The 19,461-nt window shown below is 36.6% G+C and overlaps 1 protein-coding gene across 4 annotated transcripts in view; it reads left to right on the forward strand.

Annotated features, from left to right (window-relative positions):
* TAFA5 (TAFA chemokine like family member 5) overlaps positions 1-19,461 on the forward strand; it is a 432,621-nt gene that overhangs the window by 354,300 nt on the left and 58,860 nt on the right. For 2 of the 4 annotated variants that reach the window (XM_086739966.1, XM_086739968.1), the window contains exon 4: positions 4,219-4,338. The exons of the other annotated variants lie outside the window; for them this stretch is intronic. In XM_086739966.1, the coding sequence (XP_086596092.1) occupies positions 4,219-4,245 (27 nt within the window). In that variant the 3' untranslated portion in view covers positions 4,246-4,338. Of the gene's footprint in view, positions 1-4,218; positions 4,339-19,461 lie in introns of those variants that run through there. 4 annotated transcript variants of the gene reach the window in all.

The raw sequence follows: 19,461 nt of genomic DNA on the forward strand, positions 1-19,461 counted from the left end.
TGTGCTTACTGAAATACATAGCAATGTTATCACAAAGACAGCAAAAAGGTGTCATTCCCACAGTTACTAAGAGTGGAAATTACAACAAGGTTTTTTTAAAAAGCACCAGTGGTTTAACTAACTTGTATATTCAGCCTGAAGACAGGATCTTATTGCTTCACTGTACAAGATTTTTCTTATGCTGAGGAGCTGTAGGGTATAAAACTGAACACATGGTCTAGCAGGGTGAAAAGAAAGCTTTCATTGTGAACTGGGGAGAAAATATTTTTGCTATTGCCACTGTATTAGAAAGCAAGTTGCACAAAGAGTTCTTTAGTTTTCAGTGAGACAATCAGTGAGATCTGTAGAAAACATAGTAGAAGATTCCTTCTTTCAGCTTCCTTTTGGTCCTGGTTTGTTGGTAAAACCCTCAGCTTTCTGATTTGATGTCTTGAGGCATGTGCTTGTACAGAAGCTGAGAGTATATATGGCAATAATAGTTTCTAGGGCCTGTAATATATCAAACAGATTTCTAGAAAATGTTCTCAAATGCCAATAATTCTTTGGCTTCAAAAATGGAAAAAATCTGAAGAGACATAATAGAGCAATATTCTGATAGCTTGCTAGACCTCTTGAAATTATCCCCCTCCCCATAATCTTTTTTTAGATTTACATAGAGCTTGAGTGTAATTTAAATAAGTGCGATTTCAAGAATATTTCATCTTAAAAGTACTTATCACTGAGGATTAAATTAAGGCCCGTCATCCCCTGCACAATTTCTCTGTCTGAGCAGGAGACAGATACCAGTACAAAAGCTTTTATTGTTTTAGAATGACTATATTTTGGAAAATTACCATATGTTTCACCTTTTAAAAAAGAATGAAGATTTGATAGTGCTTTATGAGATACCTACAAAACAAACTTTATGAATTGTGATCACTGTTTTGATGCTCCTGTATTTACCAGACATAATATTAATTATAGACGGGGCTATAAAACTTAACAGAGTCTCTGAGGTCTTAGTTAAATATTTTTTGCCTTTAGATCTTTTGCATTCAAGTTATGTAAGAGTGACAAAAAAAGCAAAGGAAGGAAATAAGTTTTTGAAACATTAATGCCAACTTCCAAGGGCCAGGAGACCTAATACAATAACTTTGTAATACTTGAAATATTGTCTTAACTCCCCTTAATTCAGGGATATTTTCTATACCCAAGGTAAACAGAAAAGCTCTGTACTGTGACACATTGCCAACTGTCATTATAGTTCTTTATTTGATGTTTTATGCTATTAGCATGACTGAGTAATGCAAGGTAAGCAGAGTATCTGTCCTTCAGTATCTATATTTAATGAAGTGATTCAGATATCCTTTCAGATTAAACACCAGAAGCCCGATTCTGAATTCTTACTTGTCTGTATAGCTCGTTAATGCTATTGACATGAATGGAATGACTCATGATTTTGATTAACCTAAATGAAATCATAATCATGCCTCATCAGTAAAATTAAGGCCATGACAAGTGTAATATTATGAAACAGACTCTCCTCCACACAGAGATATCATTGTCATTGATGTGGAGAGAGTTTGCTAGAGAGAGCCAACTCTAGAACAGCTCTGAGCATAAGCCCTCATCTAACATCACGCAGTTTTCAACAGTTGGTATCACACATGCAGACACATAACAAACACACAGTACTTTTCAGTCAAGCCAGACTAGCAACTCGGAATACTTACAGAAGCTCTGAATCCAGAAGGGGAACAGAGAAAAAAGAAACAAACAGGAAAAAAAAAAAACAAACAAACAAACAAAAAAAAGAAAACCCCCAAGAACTTCCAATCTATAATACAGTATTACTAAAACATTAAGAATTTTTTAAAAAAATATGTTCATTTGTTCTTTAGGCACTTGGTTGAAGAGTAAGGGAAGCTTTGAACCATGGTAATAGGTTTAGGAACTATGTCTTAGGATGACTCTATGAAGTACATGACCATGATTAAAAGAAAATATTTTTTTTTTAACAGAAACACCAAGAGATACTGTTTCCTGTAGCAGTACTCTTAGGTTGACAGCTGCTGATGCAGTCAAGTAATTTCTTTATGCTTCTAATCAACACACTTCAGTTGTTGATGCCCATCATGGCATCTAAGTGTAACCGGAAGGATTTCTGGCTGGGAAGGGCCAGAAAAATGGCCACCAGGTAGTATGGGGAAATAAATGTCCAAACATATTGAATGAATTATTAAACACTGAATGTCTGTTGTTAAGTAGAAATAATTCTTGACCACATCTCCAGTGACAGCCACATTAGGTCCTTAATTTGTTAACTGTAATTTTGTTAACACACATTTGTTAATCTAGTATTTGTAGGCCTTTCCTGCTAATATTAGTTTGTATCTTGAAGATACTTGGCAGTAGGTCTTGCATTATCATGGCGGTGATAGATCATATAGCAGAGATGTTACTGTTTGGTAAATGCTGCGACAATAATTTACTACCCATACTAAAGCCAGAACAGTATGGAACTCTGATGGACTGAGACAAGCTGTTGTGATAATACCAACTTTCACATTGATTCCAGGAGGTTGTATAGAAGTGGTGTAACTTTTTAAGTACTGAGTTTAGAAGTAGCACATGGAAAGACAGAAGCGGTTGAGATCTTATCTAGGGCGTGAGTTCCTTCATATATGAGAAGAGAGTTTAGGACTCACAGTTAAATATGTTTCTACCAAAAAAAGGGAAGAAATAGAATTTGTTTTCTGTAGAGCAGTTTAACATTTTTTTTTTCTATGAAAATACCAAGCAAAGAGCAAATGAAAATACTCATTGCTCCAAAGCAGAAGTGCAATTTCTGTAAATTGATTCAAAAGCACTGCTGCTACTTCTGCTTTCTGTCAAAATTGTTTAGACTTTCTATGCAGAGCCAGATTTTTTCACTGCCTGGCACTTTTTGTGATCACCTCTGGAAATAATGCAACCAAATCAGAATTTTCTCCTCACATGGGTAGTAGTGTTTAGTATCCATTTTGTGCTCACTTTGCACAGCTATAAATGACTACACAAGGTGCAAGGCAAAGGAAAATCAGACTCAAAATATACTCTAAATGGATCTGGATGTCACTTCTGCCCTGTCATCCTTTCTACAAGGTGTGAATGAACCAAAGATTTTTCATCTGCTAAGAGGCTTTTAGAATTGAGGACTGACCGGGCTAACTGCCAATCGAGGTATTAAGCAACTGACTGTCAATACAAGGAAACAATATGGTGACTTGTAAAAGAAGATAGCAAGAGAACACTACACAATTGTTAGCATTTTCAACATACTAAGTACTTTCATATAACAAATATCCTTACAGTCACTTGAAAATCGCCTGCCTTCTTCTTTTGCTATTCTCATTAGTCTTTCGATTCTTAAAAAAATGAAACTATATGTTTTTTTAAAATAGTATCTAGTTTCAATAGTGCCAGTATGTATGCTTTTTTTTTAAAAAAAATAAATATTGCTAAAGGGCCTGTCTATTTTATATTTCAAATATAAAACATGCCAGTGTATTGATGAGAAAATACACAAAGTATTGGATTTACAGGGGAGATTAATTTTAGCACCAAAGTGTATATATGTTGTCAATGATCCATCACTACTTAATTGTTGCTTAATTAATTCTTTCTTCTACATTATGTGATTTCAATGCATAGAGCTTAACAGAACATTCACGCACCAGCTCCTCAGTAGCTAACCTTTTAAAACCTTTGCGATTTTACTGCTAAATTAGCTGAAGTGGGAAATTAAGGAGTATGAAGAAGCTAAGAGAGAGCTCACAGTGGATAAAAGGTGTAATTACTCTGACATGGAGCTCAGTGCTTAGCTAGTAAAATTTACTAAGGATCTAGCTTCACCAAGGGACGTGACTTTCTTAATAGAGTTTACTTACACACAGAGCAACTTAGCATTCCTCACCATGAATATAAATGACATGCTGGCTGGGTTGGAAAGGCAATTTGTTCCTTACCCTGAAAAATACAATAGTTGTTTGTATTGTCTACGGTTTAAATCAAGATTTTTCTGCAAAGCTTTATCATACATATATGTATGATAAAAGTAACTTAGCTAAAATGTACTGGTTTGCTTTCATCACTGACTTACGAGCAATGTGTTCTCATTCATACTATTAAATTCAAAGTAAAAAGAAATATATATATGTTACATATTTGTAACATACTTGAGAATTTACTTTTTTTTAGACTGAAGACCAGCTGGAAATGTCCTGAGGCCATGTTCTAGTGGTCTGAGCTTGGGACTGGGAGCCAGAAACTCCTGAGCTCTAATCCCGGCTCTGACAGTGACTCCCTCTGTGGCCTTGGGTAAGTCACTGAACCTCTCTGCCTCAGTTTCCCCAGCAATAAAAATAAGATTAGCAATCCTTAGCTACCTACCTTAGTGAATTTGGGAGTCTTGAGTTAATATTCTAAGAGGTTTAGAAATTCTGAGTCACTTCAAAATAAAAATACTGTTATTCATACATGTCTGTATTGGTGATATTTATGTTGTTGTTAGATATTCACATAACTCTGGCATTCTTGTACTTAGCCTCACCTACATTCCCACTCTGAGTGTTTCTAAATGTGCATTTCACATCTCCACAGGTCAGCAGATTTTATTTGGTTAAGCTGGTTTTGGAAGTTTTTTCGACATCCCGCCGGTTCTAGTTCCGTGTCACTCCAAGACACAATACCCACCAAAGAAAGCTTTTAGGCAGCGCCAAATTAGAGCAGTGGAATGATGCAGGCATGCATGCCATGCCAAATTAATTTTCCCTCTTCCCCTTTGTCAGAAGTGGTCAACTTACAAAACAAATACATTAAATCTGCTTTTCAGCAGTTCATCTACTAAGTTCCCTCACTGTCCAAACTGTAACAGGAACACTACATACAGACCAAGATTACAGAGGATACTTTTCAGGAGGCTGATGTATCCCCTCATCTCAATCCAAAGAATAACTTTTAGGAACAAGCAGGAAATTATGATCCTGAATTTTCTGTCATTCATAGCCAAGACTGTTGCAGAATCAGAATCTTTGGCTGCATTTAAGCTATGGGACCAGGATTACATCCTTGCTTCAAAGTCCATATGCATACACAATTGTGAGTCCCAATGTCTTCTCTGTCTTCTGGTTTTCTGTGTGTCCCTCTTCATGATGGCATGCTTGCCACTGCCTTGTGAGAGATAGCAGCAGCAGCAGCAGAAAGGGCTCTCACAAATACACTTACATGGTGAAATAGATAATTAACTCAGCCTGATTCTCTTGCAGATCATCCTCAGCCATGCTCACTCTGAATTTCTTATTGGATTTCCAGAAATCTGGTTTAAGAAAATCACTATCTTTATTGTCACCAAGAACCATCTGTATTCTTAATTTCTGCTGTCAGCCAATTAGATCTTCGTAGACTATGAGACCATTGCTTCATCAAGCATTATGCATCACAAAGTCCTCTAAAACTAACTCAGGTCTCAGTAGGGTGGTCTTGAAATTACTATTTGAATAAAATTTTCTGAGATCATTACCACATAATTGGAAGCTAGCCTGAAATACTTTTATGTGTTAAAACGTTTGTATGTTCTACTTTTTATATTTATATACCAAGTTGAAAAAGGGTAAAACATGAACACCTTCTGCAGAATATCTTCTGCAGATTTTGTTAATATCAAAAAGTCGTGATGTTTGGATGTGTGACTGTACATACAAACTAACAGAACTAGGTTGCTCATATTTAACATCTCATTCTAATGCAACTGCATGTCTACAGGATCAACCCTAGTCATGGTTCAGTGCTTTAACTGATTCTTCTAATATTTTTATTAGTTTGATATTCTTCTCAGTAGTACTAGCATTAATTATGACAGAAAATACTAATTCTTGACATGTCATAGCCATGTCCTTCAGCGTATACACTGTAGGTATGTACCCCAAGACCTAGATTCAACCTGATCTTTATTTCCGTGACTTTCAAGAGATTTTTTTATGCTCTGAACAGTTTCCATTGCTCCAGTTGTTTCCAAAAGGTATCATAATTTACCAATGGGTCATCATTCCACTAGTGGAACTAGATTCCTTTCTGTTAATTTCCAGGCAAGTTAACATGTGAGTTGGGTATCCTAAGTGTTAGAGAGGTTAGAAGTCATGTTTCTAATCCTTATGTTAGAAAAGAATAGTAGCTCAAGACAAGCTTACAAGTAGAGCGGTGGAATGGTCTTCATGGTCCTGTGTCTTAAGTCCTTCATGCACTGAGGAGGCTAAATAGAAACAAAATCCTCATGAAACTAAGAACCTAAATAGAGTGGGGCTATGATGTTGCTTTGTAACATGCAGGTTGTGTTGGATGTTAGTACTGCTTCAACTAGTACAGTCTTTGCAAAGCTGTGCACTCCTTTGTGGTACCAACGTACTGAAACTCATCCGTTCTATTCTCCATCATCCTTAAAAAAAATACACTTTTTTTTTTGTCGCTAACTGATTTTCAAGTCCTAAATCCAAGATGGTAGTGATTTTTGAGAGTTTTTGTGATTTTTTTGTAGACTTCATGATGAAAGGACCTGGCACAAACTTGAAGAACCACCTTAAAGAGATTAGGTGCATTCCTCTGTCCTGAATGCTGAATACTGGTTCTACTGATGTTCAGTGATTCACAGTGCCTGAAAAGAGAGCACAGTTTAGTCCAATAATAACTTGATGTAAAATGTCTAAGTTGAAATCATAATTTGTTTACATCTCAAGTAATTCCGTGGAAGAAAATAGGGAAACATAGATTTTGTTCTCTTTTTGAACATATATTTTCAGATTTTAATGGGGAAGTATAATAGCCTCACATGGTCTGTATGGTTTAATTTAAAGATATTGAAATTTCTGTACAAATAAATGAACTCAATTTTCAGATAGGTAAGATTTCTAGAGATATCTTTTCTTCCAGGATTTCTTTTTTGTAACCCATATTCATACTGGGAGGTTGCTTCTAGCATTCAGACTCATCTTACTATGCTAACTTAGGGACAGGAAAGATTTAGATTCAGTGAGATAAAACTAGTTTATTGATAAATAGTAGGATTTTTGTGTGTGTGTGTGTGTGTGTGATATGGGTTAATCTATATTGAAAACCAGGTAGTTCACTCTAAAATGAGCTGTATTCTGATCCATTTGAGGTCTGAACTGTCACTTTGAGTAAGTAAACAAAAGCAGATTCTACCCTAGGCAATAATAATAAGTTTCAAATAATCTGTTTCATGGCTTTGTGGAATTAATTTTGTTTTCAGTAAAAAAAAAAAAAAACAACAAAAACTGCATAGAGTGTTTTTATTTTTTTCTGTATTTTGAAACTAGAATTCTGAAATGTATATAAAACCACATCTGTAACTTGGGGAGTTCATTGACTGCTATTTCATAGTGTGAACCCACCCAATAAATTGTGGACATCTAAAAATGTTCAAGTATATACAGAACTTTAAAAATTGCATTTTAAGGAATAACTAAGTTGTTACGTTGATGTTGATTAAAAAAGTACTTTAATTTGAAATTCTTTCCAAATTCCATAATTTTGCAGTACATCAGTAAAATTATATTTTTGTATGGGGATAAGATTCTCATCAATCTCCTCCAAAACAAAAAAAAAAAAAAAAAAAAAGGAACCTGAGTTTTAAAAGTGGAAGACCCAGGGCATAGACAAGTGGGATCTATAGTGGATGAATCAGGTAGCCTGGGAAAATTGCAAGCCCATAAAAAAGTGGATTTGAAGAGGCTGATACTAGGTTTTGTTACTATTGTTTAGCACCTTAGTCACCAGTTACATTTAGGTAGGCCTTTCCAGATACTGAAATAGCATTGTAACTGGTCTAAGAAATTAACATGTTAAGAATTAGTACATTAATAAACTGAGATTGACAAAAAGAGACAAGAAGAGTTAAACCACATTCATATTAGTAATGGTAATATTTGTTGGTTTTATGTTTTGACAACTCTTAGCGTAACAGATAAACATTCTAAATGGGATTTACTTTCCTCAACTTACCATTTTAGTGCATTCAGATACTTATGGGTGTTGAAGACATCTTGCACAGGGTGAGCATAAATGACATATAACCTACAGACCAGTGCTGTTGTGGGACGGCAGCTGGAAGCCATGCAGGAGATGCTAGATCACTAGCTGCCTGTGTTAAGCAACTAAACTACATTTCTCACCTGCTAAACAGACAATTTCGTACAGTACTGGCCACTCCTACAAACAATAGACTGACATTGTTTGAAGGTTCTGATTTCTTTCATGAATTTGAGAAAATCAATTTCAATTTAATGAGTGATTGGAATGAGAGACTGAGGAAACAATCCTGAAGATTACTTGTGCAATTTCTTGATTCACTGTAAACAGCACAACACACTGCTTGTAAGAGGTGATTCAATAGATGCTATGTGCCATGTAGTTGAACTGAAGGAGACAATAGAATACAGTATACATGTGGAAGAAAAAATAGATTTGATAATGCAAACGAGGAAGAAAGCTGGAAAAGACAACACAGAACTTGAGTATATAGTTTAAAATAATGGGGTTTTTTTGTGGGCATGTAAAGGAAAACTGAAGGTTGGAAGCTGATATGTCACATCAATATCAAGAACTTTAAATTATGCTAAAATTATTACACATCCATTTTGCACAGTGAGAATTTTCATGGTACGAGTGTTGGAAGATGAAGCTGTTGCACATATATATCCATTTTGGAACATTTCTTTTTTAAGAATACCCCCAAAGATTTCTATTAAATCATACAAAGCAAGCCAGAATTCTTGGACTGAACAAAACAAGCAGTGAATAAAGAAAATGAAATAGGTGTTATAGTGCAGGGATTTTTATAATCCATTTGACACATTATTTCTTAAAATCATACTTGAAAATTAATTCAGAAAGGCCTGTCATATTGAAAACTGCCATTTCACAAGGTATTGATGGAGGACCTGTGAACAGCACATAATAACAGTTAACAGGAGGGTATTGATCTGGGTCAAGGTGGCCCAGGAAGTGACAGATTTGTGAAAGGTCTAATGTTATTTTATTAAGAATGGTTTCAAAAGCGTAAAAGATATTAAGCTCCTAAGTATTATTGAAAATCTGTGGAAGGCAGGCACGTAACAGACTTTTCTGTTTTCCGATATTCCCCTGCTATGTTTTCATTATGCATCTGGAGTCGAGCTCCGATTAGTAGCATTATGTCTGCACGCAAATTTCTTTACCTTGGGGGCAGACATAAAGGATAAAGTTGCCTGTTTTTCAATCTAGTTAGCTCCTGCCTGTGAGAATTTGTTCTCACCTACTCCTCCTGTTCACTTGCATATGAGCATGCTAGAGTATGCAGAAAGACAATTTAGTTTATAGAGTCATGGTGAAGTGGTAGCCCAAAGCTTGGGCTATTCCTGCATTTCATTAGAGATTAGCAGTCTCCTTACATGGCTGAGACAGGAGGTTGGGAGTGAACAAAACTGTCTAATCCTTGATCCAAATAAAACCAGGCAAGGGTAGGACAGTAAAATCAAACAGCAAAATATAGAAGAATAGGACCTTTTCTTTCAACTGACAGTGCAGTTTCATGGTAGCCTAAACCAATCTAAATCCAGACTGCCCCAGTCCCATTCTCCCACCCTACCTCCGTTTTGGGCAGGCAATAAGTGCTTGTGGAATTGTCTGGAATGACAAACAGGCATTGCTTTTTGCCAGGTTAGTTTTCAGCTGCGTCAGTCTCATTACGATACTGCAGATTAACCCAGAACAACCCAGTTACAGAACAGTTTAAACTATTCTAGACTAGAGCCTATGGGGTATGTCTGCCTTTATAATGTAGTTTCAATGCCTGTTGGGCCATCGACAACTGCTGCTGGACACCTACTTAGTTTATTTCCTCTAATGTTGCTATTCTTCCTAATTTTCACTCTCCAAAGTATTCTAAAAGTTGCCTCTAAGATGCAGATAAAGCATATGAAATGCATCCCTTGTATGAAATACACCAGTGTACCCTACATGAAGGGGATGAGATATTTGAAAGCCCATGTCCTAAACTGTGGAGGATGCTGTACTTTTCTGGAGTGGGGAATTTAAAGGTAGCCTCTGTACTCTCTAATACTGTTCTCCATTTACATTAAAGCATTTATAAGGACATACATGGCAATTCTAAATTTGTACACCATCCCTCTGTGAATAATGTGATAATAGATTACGTTCTGGAGAAACATTTATTCCTACTGATGGATATTGGAAATCTCTAGATACGGTAAAGGAATCTGAATTTCACCTAAGACTGAAAGATATTCCCTTAAGGAAATAATTTTGGTCGTTGGAAAGGAAGCAGAGTGTTGCTGTGGAGAAACTCTTTTGGAGAATGTTCCTGAGACCTAGCTGAACATGTGATAATACAGCCAAAAGCAACTTGCAAGGAGCCAGTTCTGACCAGTGAGTCATAAAAATAAAAGGAGGAGCGAGGGGGAGAAGCACCGTGTCAGTGAAAATTAAGTATTTAATCTCTGTGAGTAGCTAAAAAGAAGTTGGCTGAGACCTACAGGGCTTAAGTGTGTTGTAAATTTTGGAGGTAAATAATAATTAAGACTCTAAATCTTCTGATAGGGGCCAACTTAAGAAGGTAACGCACTTAGGGAGGGAAGCATGTAGGCCTAATATGGTGCTTTCTTTAGTACCTGAGATCCATGTCAACCCAGCAGAGATCAAGGCAACAAGATAAGAGTATTCACAGAGTAACCACAGAGCATCTAGAGTAGATTGTCAGACTACTCCACAAATCACACAACCTTCCAGACTGGGATGTGTCCCAGGTGAGGCTCCTTTTGGTCTTTTTTGGAAACTCTTGTGCAGAAAGCAGTTCAAGACTGATGGGTCCAGATGGCGAAAATAAGTAAAAAGGAACATGAGTTTGTGGCTTAGTAAGAAGGAGACTTCTCTGAGTACTCAGAAGCACTGAGTACTGATCCTACTGATGATTTTTTTTTAATTGAATATGTGTAATACATGAGAGATGTACTCCTACCCCTTGGTCATGTTTTTGTGCTGGATTCAGAGTTGTACAGGTGACTTAGGCATGATTTGAGCATTGGTAACAGATTAGTAGTCCTCTGGGCACTCAGGCATATTTTAGGTGCTGAAACATTCATTTCAGATACTGTTAGAGCTTATTCACCTTGCTTCTTAAACCAAGGCATTTCATAATACCTCTGGAACTTCTCTTCAGGCGTTTATGAATCTTCATGTCCTGTTCTGTCTGCTCCTAAAATTGTTTTACTTCAATTTACCTTGGGTGGAAGCTTGGCAACTAAAGTCTGACTAAGTTAAGACTTAAATGGAATTTAAAAGAAGGATACCCATAAAGATTGAAAGATAATGTAAAAATCTCTGAAGGAGCTAAAATATAACTGATAACTCCTGCGAAAATGTAGGTAAAACACATCCTAATCCCACAGGAAAATAAAACAACAAACAAACTCATGTAGAATTGTCTGTGTAGAGTTACACAAAGCGCCAAAATTTGTTGAACTGACTGAAGTGGTGGCATACAGAGAAGAAGCCAGTAGCATTCCATTACTAATTCAACGTTGTAAAATTGTAGAGAAAAAGGAAGCATATAAGGTGACCTGCAGAGACAAAACTACGGATGGAGGGGAAAAAAAAAAAAAAAAGCAGTTCAGTCCATTAGGCTGTGGAATAGTTTCTCAGAGGTGGGAACTCCAACAATTGTTCCATTCAAAGCTAGCTTGAACAAAGATCCAAAAAGAGTACTGTGGGGATCTGTCTTCTATTGGTATGTTAGGAAACAGATTGACTGATTGGTCTCTACCAGCTCTAACATTCTGATTGTTTTTTAACCATCTTTATAAAAGCCATAGTGCAATAACTCATAAAACCATATGGGGGAAGAATTGTGATACTCTGAGATTGTTTTGAGTCATCAGATAGACTTAATTTTTCTCACAGAGGTTAGTTTTCAGTTCGAGCAGACAGATGCTAGTCACAGAAACCTGTGTCTGAAGAGTGTGGGTGGGTGGTGGTAGGGTTCATTTCAGTATTACATCGGTCTTATGCGTCCTGTAGCCAGAATTAAGCCTTCAGTACAATAAGTCTATGATCACAGCAAGTTTGGACTTAGCAGTAAAAAAATGTGCAGAGTCAAGTCTTTAAATAGAAAGCTGAAGGTGTCTGTTCTCCATGGTACTTCAAGATTTGGTGCACAGTGGTTTAGCTTTAGGAAGAGGAGTGAAAAATAGGCTGATTTGAGATATTTACCTGGTGATCATGGCATTTGCCTGGAATGCAGAAACTGAGGATCCAATCCTCTGCCTAGATGAATGATCTAACTACTAGACTGATATTGAAAAGATGTATGGCCCTGTTGTAATCACCCTTGGTTAAGATAGAGCCATGTCTTTCCTGACTACTCCTGGCGGTTTAGCCAGTCTTCATATTCTTGTCTGTCAAAATCTGGAGGATAGCAGAAGCACCTTAGTTTAGCAAGATGTCCATCTCCTCAGAATACACACTTTTAAGTATGTGTAAGCAATGAAAATTTTGATTTTCATTAAAATGTAAATTTCATACTGACTTCAGAGATATCTAATAAATATAAATTCTGAAAGTCATGCAAATTAAAAGATTGGATTTGACAGATTTAGATATTTATGACCTAACCTAAGGTTTTAAGCAGTTTGCTTTATCCTTTCATTTTACTTGTCAAGTGATCATTGCAGAGTTTTTTACTCAGACTTTTGAAATTTTTCTGTTGTAAGTTACTATTTATGGAAGAAGAACTTGGAGCTGTCAGGGAATTTGAACCCAGGCTGTGGTATATCTTGTCTACTGCAGGCAATACAGAGGATCAGATTTACCCATATAGCACTGGAGTAAGCATGTTCAGTGGAGGCTACAGGAGAGAGGCAAAATGCGTTTGAGGGAGGCAGATTCCAAACATTTAAGTTTGATGCCTAGCCTTATTTTTATAGTCACATTTTATATCTTTATTTTTAAGTCAAACCATCCCCTGGTGCTCTCATTTCAGGAAACAATTTGACCTGGAGGAGGGCAGCTTTGCTTTCACCTTCATTTAACTTGTTGTTTGGGACGGGAGATTAAGTGCATGCTTGCACTTTTTAGGTATGGGAGTCATCCTGTTTTTCAGTAGGCTGTGTTACATTAAACATAATGCCCTTCATCTCTATTTTCCCTTTGTGAACTGTTGTCGTCTCTTTTTTTTTTTTTCCTGGAAATCTCTACTGAAATCTATGGTATTACATCAAGGAAAAAATGTGTATGTTTATATAATAATGCTAGAGAGTAGGTCCTCTAATTACAGTATGAATGCTTTGTCAAATGGTTGTGTTTCATCAGTAATCTCTTCATCCTTTTTAATAACTGATAAAAAATAGACCACTGGCACATGTCTAAAATTGTACTAGTAAGTCAAGAGTACTTTAGTAACGTACTATGCAGCTGTTCTGCTCAAGGGAGTGTGAAAATGTCTCTACCTGCATTACTGAAATAGTCAAACTGTTCTGATGGGTTGTCATCTGCGTAATATGAGATCAATATATATACTTAGTAATGCAGAAATCCACTCCCATTCCATGCCCTAGAAGTAATATTTTATTTTTCATGTAGGAAAAACAAAAGAAAACTGGGCCAGAACATCCTCTTACCATATGTTTTGTGCCAAGCTTTTGTTTGTTTTTGATTCAACATATAAAATAAAGCTCTAACTCTAATAAAACAAAAGATACATTGTCTCTTTAAGGGGGAACTTGAAGGAAATAAAGGGAACTGACAAAATCACATTTCTGCAATATAGACATTTTAATGAAGGCTAGAAATGCAGGATTTATCATGCATATATATTTCAAATGTGTCAAATTAATGAACTTTAAAATGAAACAAAAAATGTTGGAGCATGTCCCAAAGTGTTGTAGAAGTTGCTGACAATGCAGTCTATATTTGAGTGTAATTCCTATTGGAAGATACAGTACTGAGCATATTTGTCAGCTCTTAACAAAATTATTGAAGTACAGGGAATTTGCATAGACACAATACAATTTTTGAAAGGAAAACAAAAAATAGACACACACAAAACATCTGCCATATAAATGTCTGTATTCATACAAAGAATTCTGTGAAACTAAGCATTGCATAAAAATTTGACACCATAGCTTAGAAGAATATTGTATCTAGGTTATAAAAACTGAAATATCTGCACAGCAGGGTTTATATGACTTTTCAAGGAAATCTTCATTATAGTGTTATAAAGCTTAACCAAAATCACATAATCAGAAAGGGAAAAAAAAAAACCATGAAACAAAACCACATTTATTTGCAGTTACTGGATGTAAAAATAATTGGTTTTAATATCTGTTACATTACAAATTCAGGTGCGTGGTGTTTTAGTTGTAAGGTTGTCCTGTGAACTGTGGGACTAATGAAGCAGTAGTCTTTATTCCCTGCAATCCTGACTACTTTTCCTTCATGTCACCCAATACTGCAAGACCCCCAGCCCTTCTCAGAATCTGCAAATGCCTGTAGTTTTCTTCATTGTCCTCTACATCCCCTTCCGACTATATCCTGTGTTCTTTTCCTCCTACAAAATCCCACTGATATCCTGTTTGTCCTTTTTGACCTCCTGGCAGAGCAGGCTGTTTGTGCTGACTGACCATCGAGCTGCGGTCCTTCCCACATTAGGAGCATCAATAAACATTAATTTATCACTAGTAATTTTTTCTCTGCCCTATTGCAAACCTTTCGGACATTCGGGGACTTAGTGTTTTTGCGATCTCTATCAAATTTAGTTGAAAGTAGTCTGAAGACTCAAAAGTTAATAGTTTGAGAAAGGATTATTAAACCTCATGATAAGAAACCAGGTAAGGAGTGATAAGTAATAAAGTTAGTGTGCTATTGTTGATGTTTTCAGACTAATTTTTATTGATTGATTTTGTACATATCACATATTTTTGCAGTCTAAAGTTGTCACAGCTTTGCTGACAAAATGATGTCCTGGAAAGATATAATGGAGCTACTAAGAGTATTGTAAATAATTCCTACTTTTTTCTTTTTTTTTTTCTTTTTTTTTTTTTTCTTTTTTAATGAGGCCTTGGTCAAGGCACAGCCTACTTGCAAATCATGTACAAGTTGTGAAATTTTTGCTAGCATCAACAAGACTGAAGACATACTGTACTGTATTGACTACAGTCAACCCTGAATTCTTGGTACAAGTTCTAAGTTGTCAGCATGCTGCATTAATAAAATTACATGGAATTCTCTGTACATTAGTTCAAGAATAACCCCTTAATTCTATATTCAGAGAGGAGAATGTTCCAAAATAAACCTTCTCATGAGATGAGATATTCTTTTCAATGATGTTTTTGTGCCTACTTACAAATACAGAGGTATACAATTATTATGTTAGGAATATAGACCTTTGTCTGTAACTGCATACTTCTGTGCATGGAGGCATCTTCCATAGACTTGAGAGGCTCAGGAGTTTTCCAGCCTCTTCTCAGGCAGCTGGGTCTGGCGTATGCTGTGGTCCAGCCTTAGAAGACATGACCCTTATGCATAGCCAATGCTTCCAGGGCAGTCAGCAAATAGAAATTATCAGGGACTTTGCATGACTTTTTCTCAGCAGTGTGGGAGCAGTTTCCAAGCATGCCATATATGAATGAGGCAATAATGTAGCAATTATTTAGAATTCTTCCCTTTATTTCTTCCTTTTCCATGAAAGTAGGACAGAAACTCTATTCTTACTTTATTTGCTGATAGTAATGGTGTTTCCTCTGAGTCTTATTAGATATGGAAGAGCAGACTTTATTGAACTTGGTTCAGTAATATTCTGAACCAGTGCTAAGTATGTCCATTTCATAGTATTGCTCTATGTTATACTAACTGTACTGTATAAAAGTTATATACAGTAAGTATATACTGTAAGGGTTTTCACTGCTAATATGTAATGGCAGCAGGAATTGAATTGCAGGAAGGGATTTGGTAATCTTTGATGTACTTTTAATTCTATTACTTTTTTATGTTCTGGTTATGATTTCCAGGTGTTAGGGTTTTGGTGGTGTTTTTTTGTTTTCCTTCATACTATGTGTAAAAAAAAAGTCTGTTGTTGATGAATAATCAAACACTTTAGAAGATCTTTAACCTTTTCAGAAAATGAACAGCATCTGTAAAAATAAAACTGAGCTCTATAAAAGCCAATAAGATAGAGATAATATTGCTCACAAATTATTTCCAAGTGAGTTATTCTTAAGTGGCCTAATATCAGTGCAGAAAGAAACTAATAGGTTATATTTCTTAATTTTCTGATACTATCTTTGTGTACTATGAAATCTGAATCAGTCTCCTTTAAAAATTATATTCCATTAGGAGCCAATAAAGAGAAAAAGATGAAAGAATAAGATAACTGCAGTAAAGATTATTAACTCCCGAGAATGTGGGTAATGTCTGTGTTTGTAGTGTTTGTAGTATATTTTTCAGTAGAATATTTTGGTCCAGCTGTGCATCTTAGCTCCAGGAATCTTAACATAGCTTTTATGATCTAATTGCCATCATCTAATGAAATTATATGCTTTCCTGCACCTGACCCCTAAAGGGAACTCCATGGTGGAGGTGACAGGCATAGGAACTGAACTGAGGGTTTGGAAAGGGACAAAAAGTTACTGTATTAATATAGTAATACAAAAAGTATTAATACAACTAGATATATGCCAATGCCCTCGTAAAAGTTTTCTGGAAAAATCTTAAAGAAAGTTTCCTGAAAAATCATAGATTGCCTTACTGCTCCCTTAAAGCAGTGTAAACTCTGCAGTATTATCTGCCAACTTTCAGACAGGTTTCAGGTGAGATGGCTATTGTCCCACAGTCAGACATCTAATGTTCCTTCAGTTAAGGTCTTGCTGTAGATCCCCTCCTTGCTGTTTTATCATGAGTAGCATCTGAAACATCAGCAGTCTCATTAATGCTCTTCAGTCCTCTGAAGATAGCACAGCCCCAATAAGGGTTAATCAGAGAGTTTTTATCTACAGTGTGTGGCTAGTCACTTGGGTTGTTTGAGTTAGATGCTCATACAGGGCAGTGACCCAGTGACCCCAGTCTAAAGAGCTGCTGCTCTTCCAGCGCTCTGCCTCCACTAGACCCTGAGCAAGCTGACTTACTTGAGTTGGTCGCAGGAGCAGTTTGATCTTTCTAGGGGGAATGACTTGACTTTTACAGTACTGTGGAAACAATCCCTCTCAAATTACGATGCATGTGAAGAATGCTGAAAGTATAAGAAATATATAACCAATATGAGAAGTCCAGCAGCTATAGGTCCTTTCATAAAAAAGGTATGTTTGCTACATTCTGTGCTCTGGTAAAGCTATCTTTCTCTTCCGTAGTGGTGGAAAGCGGCCTGCTGTTAGCAATGGAGATTGTACTACTGTTAACATTTTTGGATGTTAAAAGTTCAAAGTAATACATCATAAAGATAAAGGACTCGTAATTACCATCATCTTAGTTAAAGTGCTTGTTAAAATAGGAGGGAAGGACGTTTCTTATATGCCATTGGTAATACACTGTAATAAAGGCAAATAAGCAAGAGTTTGAAGAGCTTAGGACTACATCTCACATTAATTTATGTGAGGAATGATACATTCACATTTAAATTAGTTTTTGTATACATTTCATTTCTATCCTTAGAGAAGTAGATTACGTATCTGAAACATTTTTTAAAACTTAACATCTAAAGAGAGTTACAAAGCATATGTGGTCACAAATAACTTATTTTGGTCAGTAATAAGCTGTTTTTCAGTCTGATCTGAGGTTTAGATATTCACTTTGTAGGTAACCATAATGTATAGTAATAGTTCTTCACCTGGGAAATGTATGATATAGTATGTGGGACCCCACATCTGGTAGGGTGTGGAATATATACGTAGGAAGGAGAAGAGGATTGCTACTGAGGGCAGAGGAGAAGATGTAACTGGGGCAAGATGGCTAGGAAAGAGATGATGGCAGGGGAGGGAGCGTGCTGAGATGGTTTCAGCTGAGTGGAAGAGGAAAGTGGGCAGACAGTGCCACAAACAGAAAAATCAATATGTGCTCAACACCCAGTCCAGTGGCTGCCACTGTAATGCCGGCAGCTGCAGTGGCCCAGCTGAATGTTCTTCGGTACAAGATGTTGTTGGTGTTTTTGATTTCAAAACTAGTTTGCAAAGGTTAGGACCTGAAGGTCTTTGTGATTTAGCTGCAGATAACTGAATCTGAGTGCTCATTTTTGGTACAGTGCCTTTCTTGGTTTTGGGAGCTTGCAAATGCATAACTTTTTGCATTTAGGCTTTCAGAAATACAAATAGAAATTTCCCTAGCTCTTTCTGAAGCAGAGGGATGCCTGGGGCAAGGGTTGTGAACGTGGGAAAAAAAGCAAAGAAGTAAAAAAACTTGTGGGTGATAGGTTGCTGCCATAATAGGTTTATGTGAACAACGAACTGTGAATTAAAGAGCTTGTCAACAGTTGTCTGTATGACATTGCAGAGCAGGGTTTTTTTTAAAGACTCAACATTTGGTTGGATGAACCTCTACAGACCTGAAGTAGATCTGAATTGTCTGTTTTAAAAAAATAAAAAACTTCAGCTGGTTATACTATAATTTCAAAATTTAAATCTGTTGCTATTAGATAAGTTGTACACTCCACTCTCAGTAGGGGAAGACTACAGTTCTTTTTCAACCTGAATTAAAACTTTTTATTTGATTTATTCATACAAATGGACATTGAGTAAAATAGTTCAACTGAAGCAAAAATCTGGTAGCTGCATGTTCAAATAGAATAGACTAGAATAGAGCAGAATAGAATAGAACAGAACAGAATAAAATAGAATGTTTCAGTTGGAAGGGACCTACAATGATCATTAGTCCAACTGCCTGACCAATTCAGGGCTGACCAAAAGTTAAAGCCAATTATTAAGGACGTTGCCCAAATGTCTCTTAAACACTGACAGACATGGGGCATCAACCTCCTCTGTAGCAAGCCTATTCCAGTGTTTGACTACCCTCTTGGTAAATAAATGGCTACTAGTGTCTGGTCTAAACCTCCCCTCGTGCAGCTTTGAATATTCCCATGCATCCTGTCACTGGATACCGGCATCTCCCTCTTCACTTCTCCTCATCAGGAAGCTGTAGAGAGCAATGACGTCGCTCCTCAGCCTCCTTTTCTCCAAACTAGATAAACCCAAAGTCCTTAGTAGCTCCTTATAGGACATGCCTTCCAGCCTTGTCACCAGCTTTGTTGCCCTTCGCTGGATGCGTTCAAGGACCTTCACATCCTTCTTAACTTGTGGGACCCAGAACTGCACACAGTACTCAAGGTGAGGCTGCACCAATGCTGAATACAGGGGGATAATCACCTCTTTTTACCAGCTGGTTATGCTGAATTTA

This window comes from Chlamydotis macqueenii, chromosome 1, assembly GCF_036417535.1.
Source record: "Chlamydotis macqueenii isolate bChlMac1 chromosome 1, bChlMac1.mat, whole genome shotgun sequence".
NCBI lineage: Eukaryota > Metazoa > Chordata > Aves > Otidiformes > Otididae > Chlamydotis > Chlamydotis macqueenii.